Source organism: Penicillium arizonense (assembly GCF_001773325.1).
Source record: "Penicillium arizonense strain CBS 141311 chromosome Unknown PENARI_contig003, whole genome shotgun sequence".
Classification (NCBI taxonomy): Eukaryota; Fungi; Ascomycota; class Eurotiomycetes; order Eurotiales; family Aspergillaceae; genus Penicillium; species Penicillium arizonense.
The window spans coordinates 1448204-1470828 of record NW_019173280.1 but is presented as its reverse complement, the minus strand read 5'-3'; the positions used below and the strand labels follow the sequence as shown (position 1 = coordinate 1470828).

Here is a 22625-nt window from a genome sequence, read left to right as displayed (position 1 = left end):
TTGCAAGCCCAAGGAAAGAAATTAATATACAAATACGCTAAACTGATTCAAAATGACTCCTGCAAGACTCCCTTGATCTATGCTCTTTGAGAGGTGAATCTCGAGATGATGTTTGTCGATAACCATGATCGGAATCATCTGCACCAAAGCCCAATGGAGCAATGTTTCCCGAACCATTGTCACTCCACCGGGGCTCCAGGCGAAGATTGGCATCCCCGTGCAGCTTTTGAGCATCCTCAATAGTAGATGGACTTGTGCGAATAACAACAAGCAGACTGTTGAGTACTGTGAACTCCAACAATAACTTGATGCTGTAGACGACCGGCTTGTATGTTGTTTGGACGTCGAAGTGGTTGGTGTACTCCGTTGACAAAAGCGATGCGTCCAACAAGATCGCAATGGCGTTGATAACAATAAGGTTCGTGATAACCCTCTTGCCTCGGGTTCCTTTCAGAGCCAGAACAGGTCTCAGGCTAGTCATAGTTTCCCAGATATAAAGACCGCTGATGATGGTCTCCTGAATAGCGAACCCAGCCAATTGAACACGCTCGTAGATATCGAATGGGTTATAGAAGCTCTGGATGCCGCGATTTAGCCCGAGGAAAAGGACGGTGGTGGGGATGTGTAAGGCGCAAAAGTTGAAGATGATCATTCCTAGCACCCAGCGAGAGTAGCGATCGACGCAAGTCACCAAGTGGAGTCGTGAATATAACACCACCGACTGCCCAGTGACCATAGCATACCAGCCGATGCAGATCAAGACACACATAGGAAAATTAGGGGCGAGGGCGAAGTAGCGAAGGAATGATGTAATGGTGTGTAGAAGAATTCCCAGTGTCGATATTAACATGCTCCAGAAGTAGAGGCCTTGGCAGCGTCTGAAGGTCGTGAAGATCGCAACCATGATCTGGAGAACGTTCCAGCATGCTAATGCAAAAAGTGCTGCAATCACCATGGCAAGTGTCCGGGACACGTCAAGAGGCCCATTTTCGCCGGCCATGTTGGCAAAGGGGCGGAAAGCTCAAGTCGATTGGCTTTGCTCGACTGCGCAGGCTGCTAACCAGCTCATAGTAGCCGTAGAGACATTAAGAGAATGAGCTCCAAGTGGGAGCATGGCGAGTTAAACAAATGTGGCAGGGAGACGTGGGAAAAGGAGGCACTTCAAGGGTTCTTTTGCACGCTTCTTGGCAGATTTAGGTTTCTTGGCAGGCTGGATCCGGTAGATCGGCGCACTTAGAGTTGAAGGCACACGACGCGGGCATTTACCTGCACATTCGACATTCCTATTGGAGCCACCACGCCCCTTAACTGCATAGCCTCGCCAATTTTTGCCAGACAACTCTGACTATCGAGTATCTGGATTTGATACTCACATTGCCTGGTAATCGTAAGAGCGCCGGTTCAAAGCCCAGATGCCTATGACGTGTTGTTCGGTCTAACTTCGGTACAATATGGGGCAAATCGCCGTCGAACCGTGGTTCAAGTTCACAAGACACTCTTGACGTAATTATGGGTTCCGGATGCGATCTTCCACTTTTGTGGTCAGGAAGTTGATTCGCGCTTCCAGTATTAAAGTTATTGATATGCCCAAGAGAAATAAGTCATTGACCAATAGCTGTCTCTGAACCGCTCACGGACAGCCCCCACGCCTTGGCATTGTTTTGAACAAACGAGGTCGAAGCTGAGCACTGCAGATCCATAGTAATCCATCCATGTGGCTTGAGTGGCTTGATGATAGTGACAATCTCCATCCCACATGGGCTGTGACGACATCCCTTCGCTACCTTCTGCATTGGGAGCAATTAGCGCTCGGACGAACTGATATTCTGACTGCGGTGGCTTGTAAGCAAAGTCAAACCCCTGCCCAAGTGGTGACTAGGGCATGCGGTCAACAAGCTATAAGGAAGTAATATTGTATTAAATGAAGCCATTGACTTACTTCGGAAAGTGCGAGACGGACAACCCCAAAGGCTATATGGACACGGACCTTCCTATATAAGAAGGTGGATCGTAATTGTATTACACCGGAGTGTATTGTAGACTTCCGCAGAGCCCAAAGCTCAACTCAAACCAGCCCACCAACCTATTAGGGGTTAGGCTTCGGGCCTAGTTCTTGAGCCCGTCTTGCTAAACAGTGCAAAAATGCCTAATCACATGACTTATGAATATTACACAATGTTTGAAGCTCGTTTGTAGACCTTATATATCGGTAATATTTATTTATTTATAGTACTAAATTCACGATTAAAATTATGAATTACAGTCTAAATAATAATAATATAGTAATTTTAAACGTTTTAGTTTATCACGGGTGTTTACTAGTAATCGCAATGCTCAATCTTCATATTCAAACTATAAATTCTACAAATTAACCTCTTACTCACTTTCTACTGGTCGCATTAAGCTAAAATTAAAATGATATATATAGAAGGCCTTTTTAAAGATAATATATAATTTTTAGCTTCATACGACCGGTAGAAGGCCGAATTACAGTAATTATAGGAGCGTTGACTAAGCGGGTTTATAACCGCCAAGCTCGGAATTTATTCAATAATAGGCTTTCGTGGGCCTATTTGGGGCCCACCGTGAGCCAAGGGGTTGGGCTTTGGGCCCGGGGATCCGGGCCTAACGGTGGGCTTTCCGGAAGGCTAGTGTGTATATCGAAATCGTATAAGTCCCATGACAGCCTATATTCTGTAATACGGCTAGACCGCCTAATTGCTTAAATAATAGCCAGATTTTTCATGAAAACCATGGTTCAAGGGTCAACCTAGATTATTACCTTCCTTACTAAAGCAAAAATCTCACTACTATAGAGGCCTATATCCGATATATCTGTAAGAATAACTCAAATTCCCAATTTAGGACTAGTGTATATACCCACGGGACTTTAACCTCTGATGCTATGACTTAAAACACAATTTTGCTAAGTACGTGTGTCATACACTTCCAACCCACATTTCTAATCAGGAAGGAATGTGTCCATCTAGCCTTAGGGAATGTCCATCTAGCAATGTCCCTTCAATAGGCACATTGATGATGCTAAACCATAATAGTCAGCCTGCAGTCTGTGCTAAGCCTAAATAAGTATTCCCGCCGAAAAATGACAGGGCATCATCCGAATGCACGACAACCACTAAGAATCCCGCTATTTTGATATTGCTAGGTTGGGAGTTCACAAGGGATCTTATATATAGGCTTGCCAGACTGCTGGTAGATTGAGGATATTGAAGGCAATCTGCTCTGAAATATTAACAAAGATCAAATAGCCTTCGAGATGGTTTTTGGAACGTTGCACACATTTCCTGTACGTACAATTGCGAATCGTTGCAACGTGTTACCCATTACTGACAATTCATTTCCTTTTAGGGCGACCAGTGTCGAACGATAGCCATCAAGGCCGTCGCCAAGCACAATGGTCTCGACCTCGACATTCGCGAGATGCCCAGGACCCCCGACCATTTGAGCATTAGCAAACTCGGCAAGGTTCCTGCCTTCGAAGGTGCGGATGGCTTCAAGCTCTTTGAATGCATGGCGATTGCTCTCTATGGTTAGGCCGTCTCAACTTGTTTGTGCTGTCCAAAGCTGATGTCAACACTTCCTCAGTCACTTCTCAAAATGAACAGACAACTCTCCTCGGAGGGAACAAGAAGGAATACGCCGAGATCATTAAGTGGATGTCTTTCTTCAATACAGAGATAGTCATTCTTATGACTCAAATGTTACTGCCCCAGCTTGGTATAATTCCCTACGACAAAGACCAGGTTGAGTTGTTCACCAACATGACCCAGAGATCCGTCGATGTGGTCGAGGAGTATTTGCAAGACCGCAAATTCCTGGTTGGTGAGCAGCTATCACTTGCCGATCTGTTTTGTGCCGGAAACATCTCTCTCGGCTTCCAATTTTTCTACGGCAAAGCTTGGAGGCAACAGAATCCCAATGTGTCCCGTTGGTACGAGATGATTTGCCATCAGCCAATTTATCAGGCTGTGACCGAGAAGTTTCAGCTTCTGGATGAGCCCAAGTTGACCAACAATCCGCCCGAAAAGAAGCCTGAGATACCACAGCCAACGCCTGAGACCGCCCCCCGGGAATGTTGATGCTGTTGCTATTGAAGCTACCCAAACCTAAGCACCCTATGGCGGATTCTCCCAAATTTATCTTCAATATCAAAGGAAACAATACAATGACATGGAATCCGACAGATTCCTTAGGTCACTGACTGCTCCTAAAGGATTGCATAAGACGTATTTTACCAGTAGACTAACAGGTCGTAATGAAAATCGGAACATCCGATTATTATATATAGACTAGGGCCTAATCTCCTTTTGGGGTCACAAGCATAAATGACTTCGGTCCCGCCGGAGGCTAGGTCTTCGGCAATTAAATGCAAGGACCGATGCAGGTCAGCTAAGGGAGAAGTGTATCAAGATCACCGAGATTGCAGCTCCGGCGGAGGAAACTTTGTATTACCTATTGGTATTACCTATTTGTAAAATGATGCAAGATTCAAGATGGATGGCTGCCCTTCGTTTGTCAAGCTTTGGATCCAGTAAGCATAAGACAGATCGCACAGCTTTTATCTCAAAACTAGATATGTGGAGAGTTCTAATTCCTTTCACCATGGACTTCAGACTCGCACTAGTCATAACTGTCCTTTCAGCACCAGTATGTGTCGCCTTGTACATACAGATTCGCTCGTCCCTTGAGGACATACAGCAAACGCCCGAAGAACTTACCTTTACTCCTGCGAGAGCTGAACCGGCGGCGCAAGAGGGACAAATATTCTCCAAACCAGTTTACCCGATTGACGCCTTCCCAGGAAACAGGCAGTTTAAGACTGTATATGGAACGATCCATGTGTTCGAATGGGGTCCGGAGGATGGGGAGAAGGTCTTGCTCGTGCATGGCCTAGGTACACCCTGTATAGCACTTGGCGACATGGCGAAAGAGTTGGTTAGAAAAGGCTACAGGGTTATGATATATGGTAAGTTTTCTCTGTGCTTGGTGTAGTGAATGACGGCAGTTTCGTCAGTGGGATAACTCTGGCTGACATGCTACTTGTAGATCTGTTTGGTCGAGGCTATTCCGATGCACCAAATGACTTAGTTTTTGATGCAAGACTCTACACCACACAAATTCTGCTTGTGCTCTGTTCCTCCCCGCTATCCTGGACTGGAACGTCCGCCTTCCACATCATCGGCTTTTCCCTCGGTGGCTCGATCGCCGTGGCTTTCGCCGCCTACCATGCGACTATGCTTCGTTCCATAACCCTGGTTTGCCCAGGGGGACTCATCCGCACGTCGCACATGAGGCCTCTGGACCGAGTACTATACTCATCTGCCATGATTATACCGGAGTGGCTACGCCTCAAGCTCTTTCGTGCCAGTTTGGAGCCTAGGAACGGTGCTGCTTGTGCTGATGTTCCTGGAGAAAAAGAGGACGAGGACGACTTGGCATTTGATGATGTGCCTATCGCGGAAGATCGGCCACATGTCACTGTTGGAGATGTGATTCGATGGCAGTTAGGAGCCAATGCTGGCTTTGTGCGGTCCTACCTGAGTACGCTCCGCAGTGCTCTAGTCTATAGAAGACATGACAGAATGTGGAGAATTCTGGCCGACGAGCTTGCCAGAAGAAGAACCGCGGATGCTCTACCGGGATTGCCGGGCGGAAAGGTCTGCCTTATAGTGGCCGAGAGAGACGTCATTGTTGTGGGAGATGAATGTGCCACTGACGCGGGTGAGATACTTGGGACAGAAGCCGTGGAGATTCATGTCCTGGGCGGAGGGCACGAGATTGCCATCTCGAGAGCGAGAGATGTAAACTCAATAGCCATGGAATTCTGGAATAGACTATGATATAAATATGATGATAGACATAGAATCTAAGTTACTCTCAAGTCCCGTCTTTCTGCCGTGTTCCGGTTGAAAGGTCATTCCTTATAACAAGATTCTCTGCGGACATCTTATGCTAATTAACAGTGACTATGGTACAGGGTAGGTGTAACATTGGTTTATTGGTTAATTCGCGCTCACATTGATTGCAATCTAAATATGCTTCAGACAAAGTTTCGTGTTACAAAAGTCGTATTTCTGGTGTTGATTCATCTAACATCGAAGCGATGTATATCATTGTAAATTCAAATGCCCGGCTGCCTCCTGAACTATCTTGGTTCGATATGTGTCTCGAGCCTCAAGCTTGCAACCGAACTTCAATGGTCTCGGTGCTGGGACTGGTTCATATTGTAATGTCTCCCGAAGTTCGTTACCGTCCTCATCCGTCGGCCATCCAATATTCAGCGTCCATCCCAGCTTTGCAAACATGATGACTAATGTCCTTTCTGCAAAGTCAACACCTGGGCATGCCCGCCTACCATAACCGAATGCTGGAAAGCCTTGACAATTCGGATACGTGGTTAGGGGTTCCTTGTAGGTCGGGTAACTAGGCTCAAGCCAGCGGGCAGGATTGAAAGTTTTGCCATCTGGATAGATATCTTTGTCCATGAGGATAGACCTGGTAGATATTAATAACAGATTGTTGCAAATATCCTCGAGTGAGTGTGGGCAACCACTTACGCGAATATTGCGTTGAAAACGGTTCCTTTCTCAAAGAAGTAGCCATCGTAGATGTCGTCCTCTTGCAAGCAATGACCAATGCCCATTTCTGCGACAATACTTCTGTATCGGACGGTCTCTTTCACAATAGCTCTCACAGTGGGCAAATTGGGAATGTCCGTATAACTCGGCATTCGATCCTTGCCAACGACCTTGTCAACCTCCTCTTGGAGTTTCTTCTGCCACTCAGGGAACTCCATCATCAGGAATAAGAAGGTAAGTAGGTTGTTATGGGGAGAGCGAGTTCCACCGTCAATCATGGCCTGGAAAGTATGAACTGACTCTTCGTCGGTGACGCTATACTCGTTTCGGTTGAGAAGAAAGCGCTTATAGATGGACTCTGTCGCTGAGCCATCCTTGACAAGCTTCTCAATCTTGCTTCTGAAAGCCCACATCTCGCTTACATACTCTTTCCTAAGCCTTTCCATAGTTCTCAAGCTTGGCATAAGCCACATCGGCATCTTCCTTAGCAACGGGAATACATTGGAAGGGAAGCAGTCAGGGCGGAATGAGTTCATGAGTTCAGCGGTGAATGTTTCATTGTGGTCGATAAAAGGGTCAGATGGACTGCGGACTGAGAAGCCGAGCAACGAGGACGTCAACACAGAGTAGGAGTATCGTAAGAACTCTCCATGAAACGAGTCCGGTGATTCTAGGAGTGCGTTCAAGGTGAAAGTTGCTTCATCATCCATAAGGCTCTGGTATTTATTGATGGAGGTGATGTTGATAGCGCTTTGTATCATGCTTCTTTGGCGACGCCATCCATCTGTAACCTGTCAATACTTTCCTCACAATCCTAAAGCAGGCCAAAAGATCCTGTTCTCGTCGTGACTGGGGTATGCTGCTTACCGTCTTTAGGCCTGAAACCAGGATTCTGTTTCATGGAAATATATTCCACAGCATGGGGGGCTCCACGATCGGAATACTTCGTTCCCCGCTTAACAAATAACTCTCTTGCATCCTTATCTTCAGTAAGAATTACTTGCTTGTCGCCCATGGCGCTGAACTGAGTTATGGAGCCATGCTGCTCTGCCCACTTTTTAAAGATGCCGATAATACCATTAACATCGACGGAAGCTAGTGTCGGCGCGCTTCCAAGAAATGGCCATCCTTTCCATTGTTAGCCAGTGATTGACACCTAGTACAAGAATTGAAGATTTGAGTTGACTTCATATATACCTTTTGGCCCGGGCGGCACCTTGGCGCCCTTTTTACGTTGATGGTTTGACAAGACCCCAGCAACATACTGCAAAACAAATGCCACTAAGCCGAGCCACGACAAGTGGTACAAGGAAATCATTGTCACGTTTGTTTGTTCCCGTTATTTTCCAATAAGATGCCACGAAGTCGTTCTTCGTGCTTTGCTCGTCGAGTTCAGAAGGTTATCATGAAAACCGTTCTTGGCAGATCGTGGATAACCAGGCTGACCAGCGCCGTGCCTCGGACTTCATCATGCAATAGATGACTGAATGCAACGGATTCTCTATGTGTTGCCCCACACGAAAGCGAAGAAATTGTCCATTTCTCGCTGCATTCGCGAATCACTAGCCGCGGGACCTGACCATTTCGGCATATGCATCAGATTCGGCACTTTTCCCATATACGGCAATTACACCGTTCGGCCCGGCGATGCAGACATGTACCAAGTTCGCATTTCGGTACAAGATGACGTTCTAATGCCTAAATGTGATCCACAGAGAATTGGGGCAACAGAGCAGCATTAATTCACCCGACGTTGCTTGCTCATGTACAGAATCGGCCCTATCGGGATTAATGTGTAACTTATCTAGACTTAGGCACCTTGCATCTCCATTGTATGTTTTAATTTGACCAGGAAAGAGATCATTCCACAGCAACAGAAGGGTCATCAAGAGGAAAGATCCAAAATGAATAATTTCATGCGAATGACCAAGAACCTCGGGCACAAGCCCGAGCTGCTACGTTTAGTTGCGCTGGATGCCACTTATGATGATGCATTGGGGGGCAGGCTTGTGGTGGCTCCCATTGACATGAACAAGCCGGGCAAGAAGATTTTGGACTCTGGTACCGCTGACGGTAAGCTGCTTACTTCTGACTTACTCTTTTTATGGCGTTGACACCAGTTTAAAAGGCACCTGGCTTCGCGGCGTACGTAGCAAGCAATCAGCCCAGCATGAATACTATGGTAGCGACGTTGAAGGCGAGCTGTTCCCAGAGAATGCAGATGGCATCACCTACTTCGCCCATTCCTTCAAGAACCCATGGCCCCAGCAGTACTTGGGCATTTTCGACCTTGTCCACATCCGAGGCAGCATGGCGGGCTCCGCTCCCGAGGGACCAGCCCCTGTGATCAAGAACCTTGTTCCTCTGCTAAAGCCCAGCGGCTGGGTTCAGCTCATGGAAATGAATGGCTTCAGCCCGCCAAAGAATGGCCCTGCCATGACGGACTTTGCCAAGATGGCCTCTGAGATGTTTACCGGCATTGGTGTAGGTGACTTTGCCAACAACAACAAGACCATGTTGGAAGAGGCCGGCTTCAAGAACGTACAGGAGAAGCGTGTCATTGTCAACTTGGGCAAGAAAGCGAAGCCAGAGCTTCACGATATCAGTATCCATGGGGTCACCGGACCCATTGTGCCATTGACTAGCGTGGCCAGGACCGTGCCATCTTCGTTTACCGACGAGCAGCTTGATGCGCTTCCGGCACGTGTCAAGGAAGAGCTGGAGAGCGAAGGCGGTCAAGTTGAGATGATTATTGCCTTTGGCCAGAAGCCTTGAGAATTTGCCAGTTGCCTCAGACTACCCCTGTGAGCATGAATATTTTGTTGTGCAACAAGTACCTGAAAAGAACGTTAAACCGTGGACTCCAACCCTGCCCAGGTGGAGGGCTTCATGTGATCAATGACTAATCTGGTCCTGCGCATTTTTATCACATGCCTGTATCACTTTACACACTGTAACTTACCCGTAATTTGTACTTTGTGCGTCTGAGACAATCGTACAACTACTTTCCACACTGTATCCACAAACACGCCCGTACTAATGCACTTCAACGCAACTTCAAACAAAACTCTGTTGACGCCATTATGTGTCAAGCAAATCTTTGTACCTGCGGGTCGTTTAATATCAAGTAACGTGCCGTTACGTGAGGAGTTAAGTTATGCCTCGTTTATGACATGTTCATGGCAATTGGACGTTTCAGATGTTGATAATAAAGAATTTGATAACTAGACGTGAACCAAGAACACCTAAGCGCCGTTTATACCCCATAACAATCTTCCTTTTTACTCTGCCTGATAACCCCTTTGCAACAGAGGTGCTCGAATCACACCCCTAGAGGCCAACATGAAGGACCCCAAAACCTCGTTCAACCCCTTTTGAATAGATGTAGCTACCCATTCTTTCAGGGGTAAAACCTGCAGTGGCCGCCCTTCCAATTCCTCGACATACTTTTGCAAGTCTCCGACAGGGATAACGCGCTCGCCACTTTGGTGGACATAGACAAGATCACCACAACCGCTTTGGTTGCCATTGACAATACAGTCAGAAATGGTCTTTGAAACAGTCTCAACGTTGATAAAGTCAAAGAAGCCAGTGGACCCGGTGAGATCAGGTACAGCCCCTAACTCCCTGGAGAACTTGAGCAGACTATGCGCAATATCTAACTCGGAAACATTGTCGCCGGTGATGCTGCTGGGGCGGTGGATCCAGACCTGCCCTTTGAAGCGTCTTTGAACCTTTTCAAGGAAAACCTCGCTTGCCCATTTGGATGCCACGTATCCGTCAGACCCATCGCTTGGAGGGTAAAATGCGGCGAGTGAGGCCTCGGGCTGCTCGTCGGCGCCACTTAGGCGCGCTACACCTCCAGTGGAAATGTAATGAATCGGGATACCATAGCTTACAGCCAGCCGTGCCAGGTCGATTGTCGACAAAACGTTGGCAGCTCGAAGACTGCGATAGTTCTTCATGTGCGACACTTCAGCGCCATTGTGAACGATGACATCGATACTCTTGAATAGATCTGAGGCTCCGGACTCGCTCATGCCCAAATTGGGAAGTGCAAGATCACCAGAGTGGCGAATAATCTTGGGTGATTCCACGCTCAATTGTCGGGGTATACCGTCCATGCTGGGGCGAATGGCCACACAGTGAACTTGCGCGACACTGGGTAGTTCCACCAGTTGACGTAAAATGCCTCCTCCCAAGAAGCCTGTGGAGCCAGTGAGAAGAACAGAAATGCCTTTCGAACTACCGTTCGACGATTCATGTCCGTTGACTCCGTTGGTAGCGCTCGGTGGTGTGAATGTTGTCTGGTCCAAGTCTGTCTCTTCGTTCCAGTTGATCTGCGCCAACAAAGAAGTACCGTCGAGTCGCGCAGCGAGAAGCTCAAGCGTGCTGGCTTGGAAGATTTCAGGGACCGTGAGTTCAACTCCGAAGGTTTGAGAGATCTCAGCCTTCAGAGGCAAGAGTAGCAGGGAATTACCGCCAACAGAGAAGAAGTCGGAGTTACGACGAATTTGAATGGATGAAGTTATGTCACCCAGGACACTTTTCCAAACTCCTCGCAATCGGGCCTCGGTTGATGTAAGCTGCTCATCCGCATCTTCATCAAAGAAAATTTCGGGTATAGGCAATGAAGCCAGCTTCCTAGTGTCAAGCTTGCCACGCTCAGTCACTGGGAGAATATCCAGAGGGATGGTGATTGCTGGACGCATGTATGCAGGAGCAGGGAGTTCCTGATTGAGCTGACGGAGATATGTGTGCTTGTCCTGAACATTGCTGGTACGGGAGAAAACGACGTAGGCAATGAGATATTGGTTTGGGAGGTCGTTTGCCTTCAGCAGAACAGCTGCATCCGCAAGGACACCTCGAGATGTTTGGACAAGAGCTTTGGCGACCTCGCCAAGTTGCACTCGATGACCTCTAATCTTGACCTGATCGTCTCCATCCACACGACCAGAGATCACAATAGAGCCATCGGAAAGCATCCGACCTTTATCACCGGTGAGATAAATAAAATCTGATCCAGAAACGCCGCCCAGAGAGGCTGAAGGCTTGAATTTAGCTTGGGTCAGCTCAGGGAGGTTTAAGTAACCACTGGCAACACCAGGCCCAGCAATCGCGACCTCGCCAGGCCAACCAAGAGGAACAGGTTTACAATACTGATCCACAATGTAGGCCCCGTAATTGGCAATAGCCTTTCCGATCGGGATGCTATCTTCGGTTGAGTTGGTCTGTTCCAAGAACACTTCGCTCAAGGAAGAGCAGATGGACGCTTCAGTCGGACCATACGCGTTGATGACCTTCAAGTCGGGTCGGTTGAGCGCGCGGAACTGATCCAAGAGGTGAACTGTGAAAGCCTCGCCAGCAACGATCGCAATGCGCCACGAAGAACAGTTGCGAAGTTGATCGTAACCATACTTTAACAAAGCCTGCATTTCCGAGACAATGAGGGTGGTACAAGTGACATTTTCATCACTCATCACAGTGGCGAGTTTCGCGGGATCATCTCTATTATCAGCCATGATCACGGTACCGCCATTGGCAAGCGCAATGAATATCTGGAAGACTGCAGCATCGAATCCTTGTCCACTTTGCTGGAGGACAATCTCCCGCCCAAGTGGCACCCTCTCCGAAACACCGAGGATAGGTGTTCGGATGTTAGCATTGGTCAATGGGATCCCTTTTGGCTTGCCAGTGGAACCACTAGTGTAAAGGATCATTGCAAGACTCTCTGGGGCCGAGACGTCTTCAATATTTCTCACAGTCTTCTTGGGGACAGCATTGAGAGTCACGCGCTTGATTTTGGAAGAGTTCCTGAGAAGCGTCTTGCTGCGTTGGGCAGTTGTGGTGTGATAAAGCACAATTCCCGGTTGAGATTCTTGCAAGATATCAGTGAGTAGTGCATCTGAGCTCCTCGTATCAAGCGGCACATATGCAGCTCCAATGCGAAGAATGGCGAGAATCGTGGCAATCGTGTCTACCCCGGGCTCAAGTAGCACACCGATCGGATTGAAAGGCTCCGCACCAGCATTCATTAGCGCTGCTGCAATAGCGTTGGATCTTTCTGAGAGCTGCAAGTATGTCTTTGTGTTGCCGCTAGTATCCTTTACAGCAACAGCGTGAGGGTCTTTGCCTACCCAGGTGTTGATGATCTTTGACAGTGTGCCAGCAGAAGGACCTGCAAGATCCAATCTCGGGCCGGTACCGAGTTTGATTGCCTCGTGCTCCAATGCCGCATTGGAAATTGACACAGAGCCAACCAGACGGTCTGTGTTCTCTGCCAATACCTCGAGCATTTGCGTGTACATGGTTGCAAGGAGTTGAGCACCCTCTTGATCGTACATGTAATCTTGAAGATGGAGTGTAATCATGGCCGTTCCATCATCTAGCTCATCCACAGTCGCCACAAGGTCGAACGGGTTCTTGGCGTCAACATAGTCCAAGAATGTCATCTCAACTCCTTGTAGCGGAGAGGTGCGGCCAGCTCCCATGCGGTAATTGAAGCATACTTGGAAGAGTGGTGTTTCTGTTGCCGACGATGCGACACCGCATGCTCTCAAGATCTCCTCAGTAGGAACACCAGTCCGTGACAATGCAGCATACGCCTTGCTGCGTGTTTCCTTCAGCACTTCGACAAACCTCTGCTCACTGTCGACTTTGAACAGCAAAGGGATGGTTTCCAAGAAGAACCCGATAGTTTTGGCAAACTTCTGGTCAGACCGGTTGGCGTCTACCACCCCAATGCACATCTTGTCTGTGTCGAGGAGTTTGTGTAATAGAACCTGGAAAGTCGAGAGGTAGAAATGGAAAGGAGTGGTGCGAGAGGTCTGGCTCGCCTTCTTTATCGCGTTCACGACATTGGTATCAAGGTGGGTGACAATCTCTTGAACAGCGTACTGCTTTACAGCCTTACGTGTGCCAACTTTGGCGAAAGGGAAAAGAGGCAGAGGTTCAACATACTCTCGGAACATATCTTGGAAAAACATGAGTCTTTCGGCGTAGGCTCCATCGGACAGGTCCTGTTGCTGCTTTAGGGTGAACTCGGAGTATTGAGCTTCCAAAGGTTTGGGGAAATTAGCTGGTTCCGAATCGTTGTAGAACATAGCCATGTCCGTCTGGAAAATTTGCCAGCTGACGCCGTCCATGATGATGTGATGGTATCCGAAGATAAGGGTGTGAGAATCTTGACCGTGTGCCAGGATGGTAGCAGCAAAAGTATCTGCTTGCTCGAGATCATAGCGACGATAGTGGATCAAGTCAAACTCTTTCTCGACATCGGAGGAGTCACTGACACCAGAAACAACCTTGAGTTGGAAAGGTGACTGGTCGAGCACTCCCTGCATAGGATTTCCTTGTTTCTCATCTGTGTAAAAGGAGGTACGCAAGTTCTCATGACGTTGAATTACCTCGTTGATAGACCTTTCCAACTTAGACACATCCAGCTTCCCGGAGAGGGTGTAGGATATGGCACAGTTCAAAACGATATTATCATCCAGATATTGAGACAGGAAGTAGAGTCGGGATTGACCCAAAGACAACGGCTGTGTGCTTATTGGGGTTGGGCGAGGGCCTTTCTTCGCGGCCGTTTCACGAGCTTGCTCCCTGCAGACAGATTTCGACTGTTTGACATGATTTGAAGATTTTTTCGAAGTACCGTTTGGCAACCCATTGTGTCCATTTGTGGTCATTTCTGGGCTGGAAATGGCTGCTACCTCGTCCATTGGCTTTGTATCAGTGGGTGGGTTGTCCCACGGGCGAGCTTTCTGAGGCGGTGTTGCGTGACTTTCGATCTTGGCAGCTGCAATCGAATTCTTATCAAAAGACAAAGACGAGACCACTTCACCACAAATCTGTTCGACAGATGATCCGCCCAGGATCTTCAATACGGGAATGTCGTATCCGGCTTCGGCCCAGATCCAGTTCCGAATCTGGACGGCGACAAGGGAATCGATACCTAGGTCAATTATGGGCACATCGGTATAAATGGTCTCAATTGACAACTGGGTATTGTCAGCATAATGAACGCTTAGATCGAGGGCTGCTACAGGTACTTACCTTCAGTGAGGACGCTAGGTATTCCAAGAGAGCATTCTCCATGACCTTTGTCGCTTCATTTGCTCCACCGGAGCCAAGCAACATCTCCTTCAAAGATTTCTGGGCGCTATTAAGAGTGTCTGTGCCAGCTTGCGCAGCATCAGGGTCAGTGATGAGATGAGAAAAGCGCAAATTGTGGTGCCAGAAGGGTGTCTCTCCTGTGACGGCCTTGTAAGTCTCCAACCCCGTGATAAGCTCCGGAGACTCGTCACTCTGACCGACGAGGATAGCCTCAGCGAGGAGATGATGGAGGTCGGTCTCAGACACGGGCATATAGTCCATCTGTCGGATAGAGTTCTCCATCGCACTGACACCCTTGTCATTTTGAGATCTCTGGATAACACCCATGCCGACGATCATGCCAATATCAATGACAGAAGCGGGGAGACCACGCGCTCTTCGTCGCTCAGCCATAGCGACCATAAACTAAGAAGAACAATTAGCTACAAGAATCCTGAGATATGTCACAGGTTTTAGACGTACGTTGTTGGCAGCAACATAATTAGCCTGCGTTCGCTGACCCGTCATGACCGAGATTGACGAGAAGAAGAGGAAAAATTCTAGGTCATCACCAGAGAAAACCTGTTCCAGGTATATTGAACCGTCCACTTTAGGTTTCATGGCAGTTTGGAAACTTTCAAAAGTCATGTCAAGGAACATCTTGTCATCCAACACCATGGCGCCATTAGCAATGCCACCGACTGGAGGCATAGAGCTGACGATCCGATCGCGGAGCTCCGTGATGTGATGCTTTTTAGTAACGTCAGCTGCTTCAATGACAATGTTTGCTCCTTGCCCGAGTAACTCATCCCGCCAAAGCTGTCCTTGTTTCTCGGGGTTTCTGTAATTCATCGTTACTCAATCCATGTCACGTTCAGGCTTCAATCCGATAGAATACTTACCGACTTGTAACAACGATATGACGAGCTCCGCTTTGTACCATCCAGCGACACATGGACTGACCGATATGCCCAGTAAGGCCGACAAGAATATATGTCTTGTTGGGAGAGAATAGGTTCTGAGTGTCAACCGGTCTCTGAATAACAGTAATGTTCTCAGCACCTGTCCAGTCAACGACAGCGGCGTTAACGTGTTCCCCGAAACCCCCTGCGACCAACGCAGATACCTTGACCACACTACTGTGGTCAAATAAGGTCTCGTCGGATGGCGAATAACCCTTTACAATTGTCAAGGCCTCTGCAAGCAATCCACGAGGGTTGATATCATGAGCGCCAAGATCGCTGAAAGCAACAACGGTAGCGTGAGTCGGAAGAGCATTCTTGAGAGCCGAGAATTCGCGGTTGTCGGTTTCACGTTCCATGTGAATAAGCATCCTAGTCTTGGGGGATAGCTTCGCTTGAATTTCCTTTTTAGAAGCATGCGGCTCAATGAGGATATGATCGTCTGGCATGGACCCTGTTAAATTTGCTTTGAAACCGATAGACGAGATGTCTGGTCGACCTGGCCTCTTCAATGAAGCAGCAAGATGTGCTTCAGGTTCGTAAATCAGGGGAGTGCATCCCGGGGGAATGGACCTGGCGATGGCAAGCGACTTTATCTCGGTTATCAGCTCAATGATGAAAGCACCATCGCCCTGTGACGTATCGTTGTCAAATCGTATCATCAGTTCGCGTGGCACCTTTACAATGGAGGCATTGGATGGCGAAAGAGCCAACACACGTGCGCCTTCTGGCGTGAGTCCAACGCAGCAGAAGAGTGCATCATTATCAATACTAGGAATGACAGGATCGATAGAACAGAGCTTCACTTGGATAGTAACTGACTCGGTTGTATCTTCTGCTGAATCTCTGCGGCAAGGGACAGCCTCAGCTGTATAAGTGAGTTTGCCATGTGTCTGCATGGATCTGGCGAGGGCAACAGGCTGTGTTCCAGCAGAAGCTTGTGTCTCCACCTTGCGCTTGACAGCGTTAAGTCGGTTATTACGTTTTGTATCTGGGAACAGTCGTGGAACAAGGTATTTGCCTTCCTTGAGGGAGATTTCTGGCTCAATGTTCCATAGATGAGCCGCGTCCGTGGGATTGCCATTCCTGAGATTGACGCCACCGATGAGTCTGAGGAACGTCTCTGCAATGGCTGAGTCGACTCCATCAAGCGAGTCAAGATCAAGGAACTGCAGTAACTTCTGTGGATTCTCAGACTGGAATGACCGACCAATGCCAATGGTAGCATTTTGGTAAGGATTATCAGCTTTTGCCCCTTGGGTTATCCAGAGGACTGTTTTGGCTGTTGACAAGAGTTTCTGCAGACCCTTAAAGGTTGGTGCCCTGATATCCTCCAGGATTGGACGATCAAGATCTGTCAGACTCAAAACAGCCTCAATGCCGCTGGCTTCATCACTCAGCTCAGCCAGAGTTCGCACATTGATGATATCTCCCTGCCAAACATTTGACACTTTTGATTGTATACTGGTAGCAATGTTGGAAATATCTGGAGTAAGGCCACCTACAACGAGGAGGTTTCCGCTGAGGGGAGCAGGCGAAGGAGATGTCAGCGGGCTGCGTAAGAAGCTTATTTGATCATCGAGCGCCTGGGATACGACAACAGAGAATGTGTGCTTGTCCGGTACGTTGTCTAGAGCAATCGAGTCAACTCCAGAGAATCCAACGCGTTGAAGTAGGTTGTGAATTTCCTCGCGCGCAGGGTTCATTAGTTTGGTCAGGACCAAGCCATCCTCGTCGAGCGAAGGGGGTGCAGACAGCAACATGAAGGGAAAACGAAGCTGGGCACCAGTCGCAGCCATCATGAGCATGAAACCTCCAGGTCGCAACAGATCGCGTATAGTCTTCAAAGCGGTGACTTGCTTGGTAAAAGCCTTGTGGACAATGACCAAGTCAAAAAGGCCGGCACTGGTCAGATGACTAACTTCCTCGATCCCATCCTCAACATTGGTATGTTTAAACTCCACTCTTAACTGATCTGCTGCAAGAGCAGTCTTCATTTCCTCGATGTTGTGCTCTGAATCATCGGCCACGGTATATCTCTCCAAGCCACGACCCAGCTCACGGCAAATCGAGCGTACTAAACTTGATGAAGATGGACCAACTTGAAGAATTCTCAAATTGGGGTGCTGGTGAGAAATTTGTTTAGCTGCGCTCACGAAATGTCGCTGGAGTTGCGAGAAACCCAAGCCCTCATTGTGCCAACGAGATATAAGAGCACGAATAGCTGAAGGGGTAGCTTGGGAAGAAAGCGGGCCAAGGCTCTCCGTTGAGGAGTTCAGCAAACTCTCGCCAATAGTGCGCACGAGGGCGAGGTCTATGTGGTCACCGACCTCTTCCACCATTGATATCATATCAGATTGCGTCGGTATGCTAGTAGTGCGAGCTTCTGTCTCGCTGATCAGAGATTGTAACCCAGGACTCTTATCAGCCAGCTCTTCAAGGTGGCCAGCTCCCTTGACTTTTGATAGGTAGTACTGAATAGCGCGTTCACAGGTATCGATAACTTTCGACTCGCTTTCTGGGACGGAGGTGTTATACTCGGATGATGCACACAGAGCTCCGGAAAGCATATCCTGTTCCCACACATTCTTCAGGTAAAACCTCCTGTCGTCACTCTCAGAGGCAGGGAGGAACGAGCTCATAACAAAGTCTTCAATCTTGACTTGTAACTGACCGGTCTCAGAGTTGGAAATGCTCATATCACCAGTTAGAGTGGGCAGTGCTACCTGATACCCAGGGACGAAGTCGGTGATGTGCGCGTCCACAATTACCGAAGTGCAAGGGCCCTGAGAATTGCTCGATGGGGAGAAGACCATGCGACCGATTGTAGTGGGCATGAAGGCCGTCCAGAGTGAATTGTCAAGCGGGGCGGAAAACGCCGCGAGGAAGGTCTGGAAGCAGGCGTCGAGCCAAGTGGGATGAACAGGGATCATCTCGGTAAGGTCTCTATCCACAGCCACGGTAGCAGATGCATAATTCAAACGTCTCTGCATAGATGTCATGGCTCTGAACGGCCCACTATAGCTCAATCCGATCTGGTCCATGGACGCATAGAATCGATCAACACTGGTCGGCAACAAATCCAAATCTACCCGTTTACGTCCATCGGCAAACAAGATAGATGATTGGAGCCCAGTGTCATGGTTGGCGAGGGTAATTCTAATCTGCCCGGTGGCGGCAGTTCTCAAATGCCTTTCATCCATCGCGCCAGCACTGAGACTGAATTGTGCTAGAATCTCGTTGTCATTCTTGTTGGAATCGAGATCGCTACGCACAGAAAACAGGGTCTCGGTACCATCCGACGCCTCATCTAGGACGATTGGGCGTAAGATGGCCACATTGCACAGCTCAATACTTTGCACATTTTTGCCCCGGCAAAGGACCTTGGCAGCCTCAAGAGCCATAACGCAGTAGGTGGCCGCCGGGACGATAAACTGCTTTTGGATGCAATGGTCTCGCAACCAGGGCAGCTCGTCCATGATGAAAAAGTTTCGCCATCTGGGCTCATAATCCGTATCATCGGGGGTTCTGCTACCCAGCAGCGCGTGAGGCGCATCAACCCTGTTGCGGACATTCTTGTTAAGCCGAGATTCGCGATACAAGACCTTTTTATGATCCCATGGATATGTCGGTAGGTCAGACAGAACAGGTGCGTTTAAGATGGAAGCATTACTCGGGTCAAATGCAGACGCGTACCCTGCAAAGTCGACCACCCCGGACCCCAGTGTCAGCCATGAGAAACCAAGAGCGGCACTTAAGGCGGATATGTCGTCTGACTTGCGATCTAGGACACCAGAGTAAGGAATGTCGGAGCCAAGCTTTTCTCTGATTGTCTCCAGAGTAGGTCCTTTAAGGGAAGGATGCGGTCCAACTTCAAGAGCGAGGTCAAAGTCACCATTCCCCTCGTCCATGGCGCGCTCAACGGCTTGCGAAAACAAGACTCTCCCAATGAGGTTGTCTTTCCAGTAGGCTGCTTCCATATCTGTATCCTCGGCGGTTGTGACCATTCGGTTATCTTTGTACACGCTGGATGCCCAAGCAGTATCATTAGATTTGCCAGCCACAAGACCGCAGCGCTCGATGGCAGCCAGATACGGCGCTGCGCAGGGGTACATGTGAGGAGAGTGGTAGGCCGTGTCGAGCCGGAGAACACGATTGAACAGTCCTTCGGCATCCAGCATTTCTTTGGCCTCTTGGACAGCATCCAAATCTCCAGAAAGTGTTACGCTCTTGGGTGAGTTACTGGCAGCAACAGTGAGACGGTTGGCGAATTGATCAAGCGCACAAAAGTTGAGGCCTTCTTCATAGCCAAATCCAACAGCAATCATACCGCCCTTCTTTCCATCTTTGCCGATGGCGAGTTTCGTGTACACCCCGCGGTAGTAAGCAATCTTGATTGCATCAACCTCGCTGATTTTGCCCGCCGCATAGGCCGAACCAATCTCACCACCTGAGTGACCGACGACCATGCTGAAAGTGATTCCTGCACTCCAGAGTACCTTGACAAGACCAACCTGAAGTGCCGCGCAGACAGGTAGTGAAATCTCAGCTTCTCCCAGCCGAGACGTCTTTGGTGGCTTCATGATCTCCTCTTTCAAAGACCACGCTGGTCCGTCGGGGAGCTGTGCCATTGCCTCTTCCATCATCTCAATGGCTTGTCTAAATAGCGCACTCTTCTCCATAAGGCCTTGACCCATACCTGCCCATTGTGCCCCTTGTCCAGTAAAAACACCCAAGATCTTGGGGCGTTTGAACTGATCAAACTCCGGAAGGGAGGATCGGGTGCCTATCTCCGCACCAGGAGTCGAACGGACTTTCGCAAGTTGTGTCCGGATCGCCTCGAGAGCGCCCGCTCTTGAGGTTCCAGGGATGGAGATCCGGACTGGTAAAGTGGAACGATGAGAGTTGAGTGTCATGGCCAGGCGTTGAATAGACACGTCGGTCCTCTCCAGGTACTCCTCATACCTCTCCAGCATGGCACCAAGGGCTGTTCCTGAGCTAGCTGAGAATAGTAGGGGGATAGGTGAAAAGTCATTCTCCGGTGTAACAATGGGTTCTGGGAGGTGTCGCAGGTGTTTTGGCTTTCCCCAGGGGCCATTGTCATGAATTTCGGGCACATAGCTTTCTACAACGGCGTGGCAATTAGTGCCTCCAGAGCCGAAACCGTTGACACTAGCCCGTAGCGGTGTGTCTGGAGGCAGTACAGGCCAGGCCTCCGGTGAAGTAGCCACTGAAAGGTACTTGAAAGAAGGCTTTACGCTGGGATTGAGGTTATGGAAATGTTGGTTGGGGGGAATGGTCCTATGCCGCATGGCTAAGACAGTCTTCAAAATCCCTGCGATACCGGCACCTATGTATCACCAACAGTTAGTTTCCCAGCATTCTTGAAGATGATGTGTTACTGCTTACATCCTTCGGTGTGACCAATGACGGTCTTGATTGACCCAACGACAAGCTTGGGTCTGTGGCTGTGGTCTTCTCCTGGTGGGAAGAACGTGGTGCCAATGGCGAATGCTTCTCTGGGATCTCCAGCTTGGGTACCAGTTCCTGGCAAGCACAAAGATGATTAGTTGCAAAACAATGAAAGTCCTTTTAATACCAATGACTCACCGTGTGCTTCGATGTATTGTGGGCGATCTTCTGCCCTTGAGAGGTCAAGCCCGGCATTTTTATACGCAGTCCTCATCAACGAGATTTGGGCCTCAGCACTCGGTAATGCGATCCCCTGTGTTCGACCATCCGAGTTGACACATGTTTCTCGCAGGAGTGCGTCGATTCGATCTCCATCTCGCAATGCCTGAGAGAGCGTCTTCATGAAGAAGACACAAACACCCTCACCTCGGGCATATCCATCAGCAGCTTGATCCCACATTTGGGAACGGCCAGTAGGCGAAAGCAGATGAAGACTTGTGGCAGCAAGGTAGCAATCCGCGTTGAGAATCACATTGGAGCCGCCCACGCAGGAGATTTTACATTCTCCAGCACGTAAGGCCTGGACACCAAGATGTACCGCTGCCAGACTTGACGAGCACGCCGTATCAACGCTAATAGAGGGGCCTTTCCAGTCGAAAAAGTAGGATAAACGATTGGACAAGAGGGCACGGGACGTTCCGGTAATCATGTACTTGGAGACATTCTCAATGTCTCTCAGCTGAGTATCTGTGTAATCGGCCGACATAGCGCCCATGTATGCTGAAGTTTCGCTGCCTCTCATTCCATTGAGTGTAAGCCCTGCATTTTCCATAGCTTCATACACTGTCTCAAGCAGGAGCCTCTGTTGCGGATCGATAGATTCGGCTTCGCGCGGGGCAATACTGAAGAATCCAGCGTCGAAATGTCGCGGATCTTCCTCAATAAAATACGCATTGCTTGCGTTGCTGGCACCGTGATGTTCACCATCGACATTGTAAAAGCCCTTGGCGTTAAATCGTGATTCGGAGGGAACTTCCCTCGTGAGATCCCGCGGCGAGTAGAGTAAATCCCATAATTTGGAAGGAGACGTCGAATCTCCGGGGAAGCGGCACCCGCTACCAATGATGGCAATGGGCTCTTTTGGTGAATGGGTGTAAACCATCGCGCGTGAGGTCGACTGTGATAGTATACAGGGTAGAGAAAATGAGTGTCGGGATGAATATGGTAAGGAGGGCTGTGTTTAGTAGCTAAACCTCACTAGGATGCAAGGCATCTACTTCCGATAAACCAAATTGATCCGTAAATACACCGTATACGGCTTTCTGTTCTTGCACGAGATCTTGGTCTACTAACATCGGATCCATGGATGGCATTCGGGTTGTGGGTCCATACCGTATTGCGATTGGTCGGACTGTTACTACCGAATTCGGTGTGGGGCTATAAACAAGGAACCGAATCCAACTAGATCACCATTGCTCTGTATTTACGGCGCACGCGCCTTTATGGGTTGCATCAATGTACCACTGAGGACGAGTCTCAGAATGAAGAGACACTCAGA

At 48.9% G+C, this 22625-nt stretch overlaps 6 protein-coding genes across 6 annotated transcripts; 3 read left to right on the top strand and 3 right to left on the bottom strand.

Moving 5' to 3' along the window:
* Positions 1-37: 37 nt before the first annotated feature.
* Positions 38-1000, bottom strand: PENARI_c003G10495 (uncharacterized protein; the record flags this gene model as incomplete). The annotated part of the gene is made up of 1 exon (XM_022628730.1): positions 38-1000. One exon carries the CDS (start codon positions 998-1000, stop codon positions 38-40), a length of 963 nt encoding a protein of 320 aa, XP_022491651.1.
* A 2277-nt stretch (positions 1001-3277) lies between these two features.
* Positions 3278-4100, top strand: psoE (glutathione S-transferase psoE; the record flags this gene model as incomplete). Its single annotated transcript, XM_022628501.1, has 3 exons — positions 3278-3307; positions 3370-3550; positions 3607-4100. 3 exons carry the CDS (start codon positions 3278-3280, stop codon positions 4098-4100), a joined length of 705 nt encoding a protein of 234 aa, XP_022491653.1.
* Positions 4101-4514: 414 nt separating this feature from the next.
* Positions 4515-5861, top strand: PENARI_c003G03060 (alpha/beta hydrolase; the record flags this gene model as incomplete). The annotated part of the gene is made up of 3 exons (XM_022628206.1): positions 4515-4552; positions 4635-4987; positions 5068-5861. The coding sequence occupies 3 exons, from the start codon at positions 4515-4517 to the stop codon at positions 5859-5861; spliced, it is 1185 nt and encodes a 394-aa protein (XP_022491907.1).
* A 270-nt stretch (positions 5862-6131) lies between these two features.
* psoD (cytochrome P450 monooxygenase psoD) lies at positions 6132-7917 on the bottom strand (the record flags this gene model as incomplete). Its single annotated transcript, XM_022628341.1, has 4 exons — positions 6132-6516; positions 6579-7383; positions 7467-7727; positions 7797-7917. The coding sequence occupies 4 exons, from the start codon at positions 7915-7917 to the stop codon at positions 6132-6134; spliced, it is 1572 nt and encodes a 523-aa protein (XP_022491929.1).
* A 586-nt stretch (positions 7918-8503) lies between these two features.
* On the top strand, positions 8504-9374 carry psoC (methyltransferase psoC; the record flags this gene model as incomplete). Its single annotated transcript, XM_022628384.1, has 2 exons — positions 8504-8672; positions 8728-9374. 2 exons carry the CDS (start codon positions 8504-8506, stop codon positions 9372-9374), a joined length of 816 nt encoding a protein of 271 aa, XP_022492145.1.
* A 506-nt stretch (positions 9375-9880) lies between these two features.
* nrps14 (PKS-NRPS hybrid synthetase psoA) lies at positions 9881-22229 on the bottom strand (the record flags this gene model as incomplete). The annotated part of the gene is made up of 6 exons (XM_022628036.1): positions 9881-14599; positions 14655-15119; positions 15177-15534; positions 15596-21005; positions 21065-21202; positions 21266-22229. The coding sequence occupies 6 exons, from the start codon at positions 22227-22229 to the stop codon at positions 9881-9883; spliced, it is 12054 nt and encodes a 4017-aa protein (XP_022491392.1).
* Between the last annotated feature and the right edge of the window lie 396 nt (positions 22230-22625).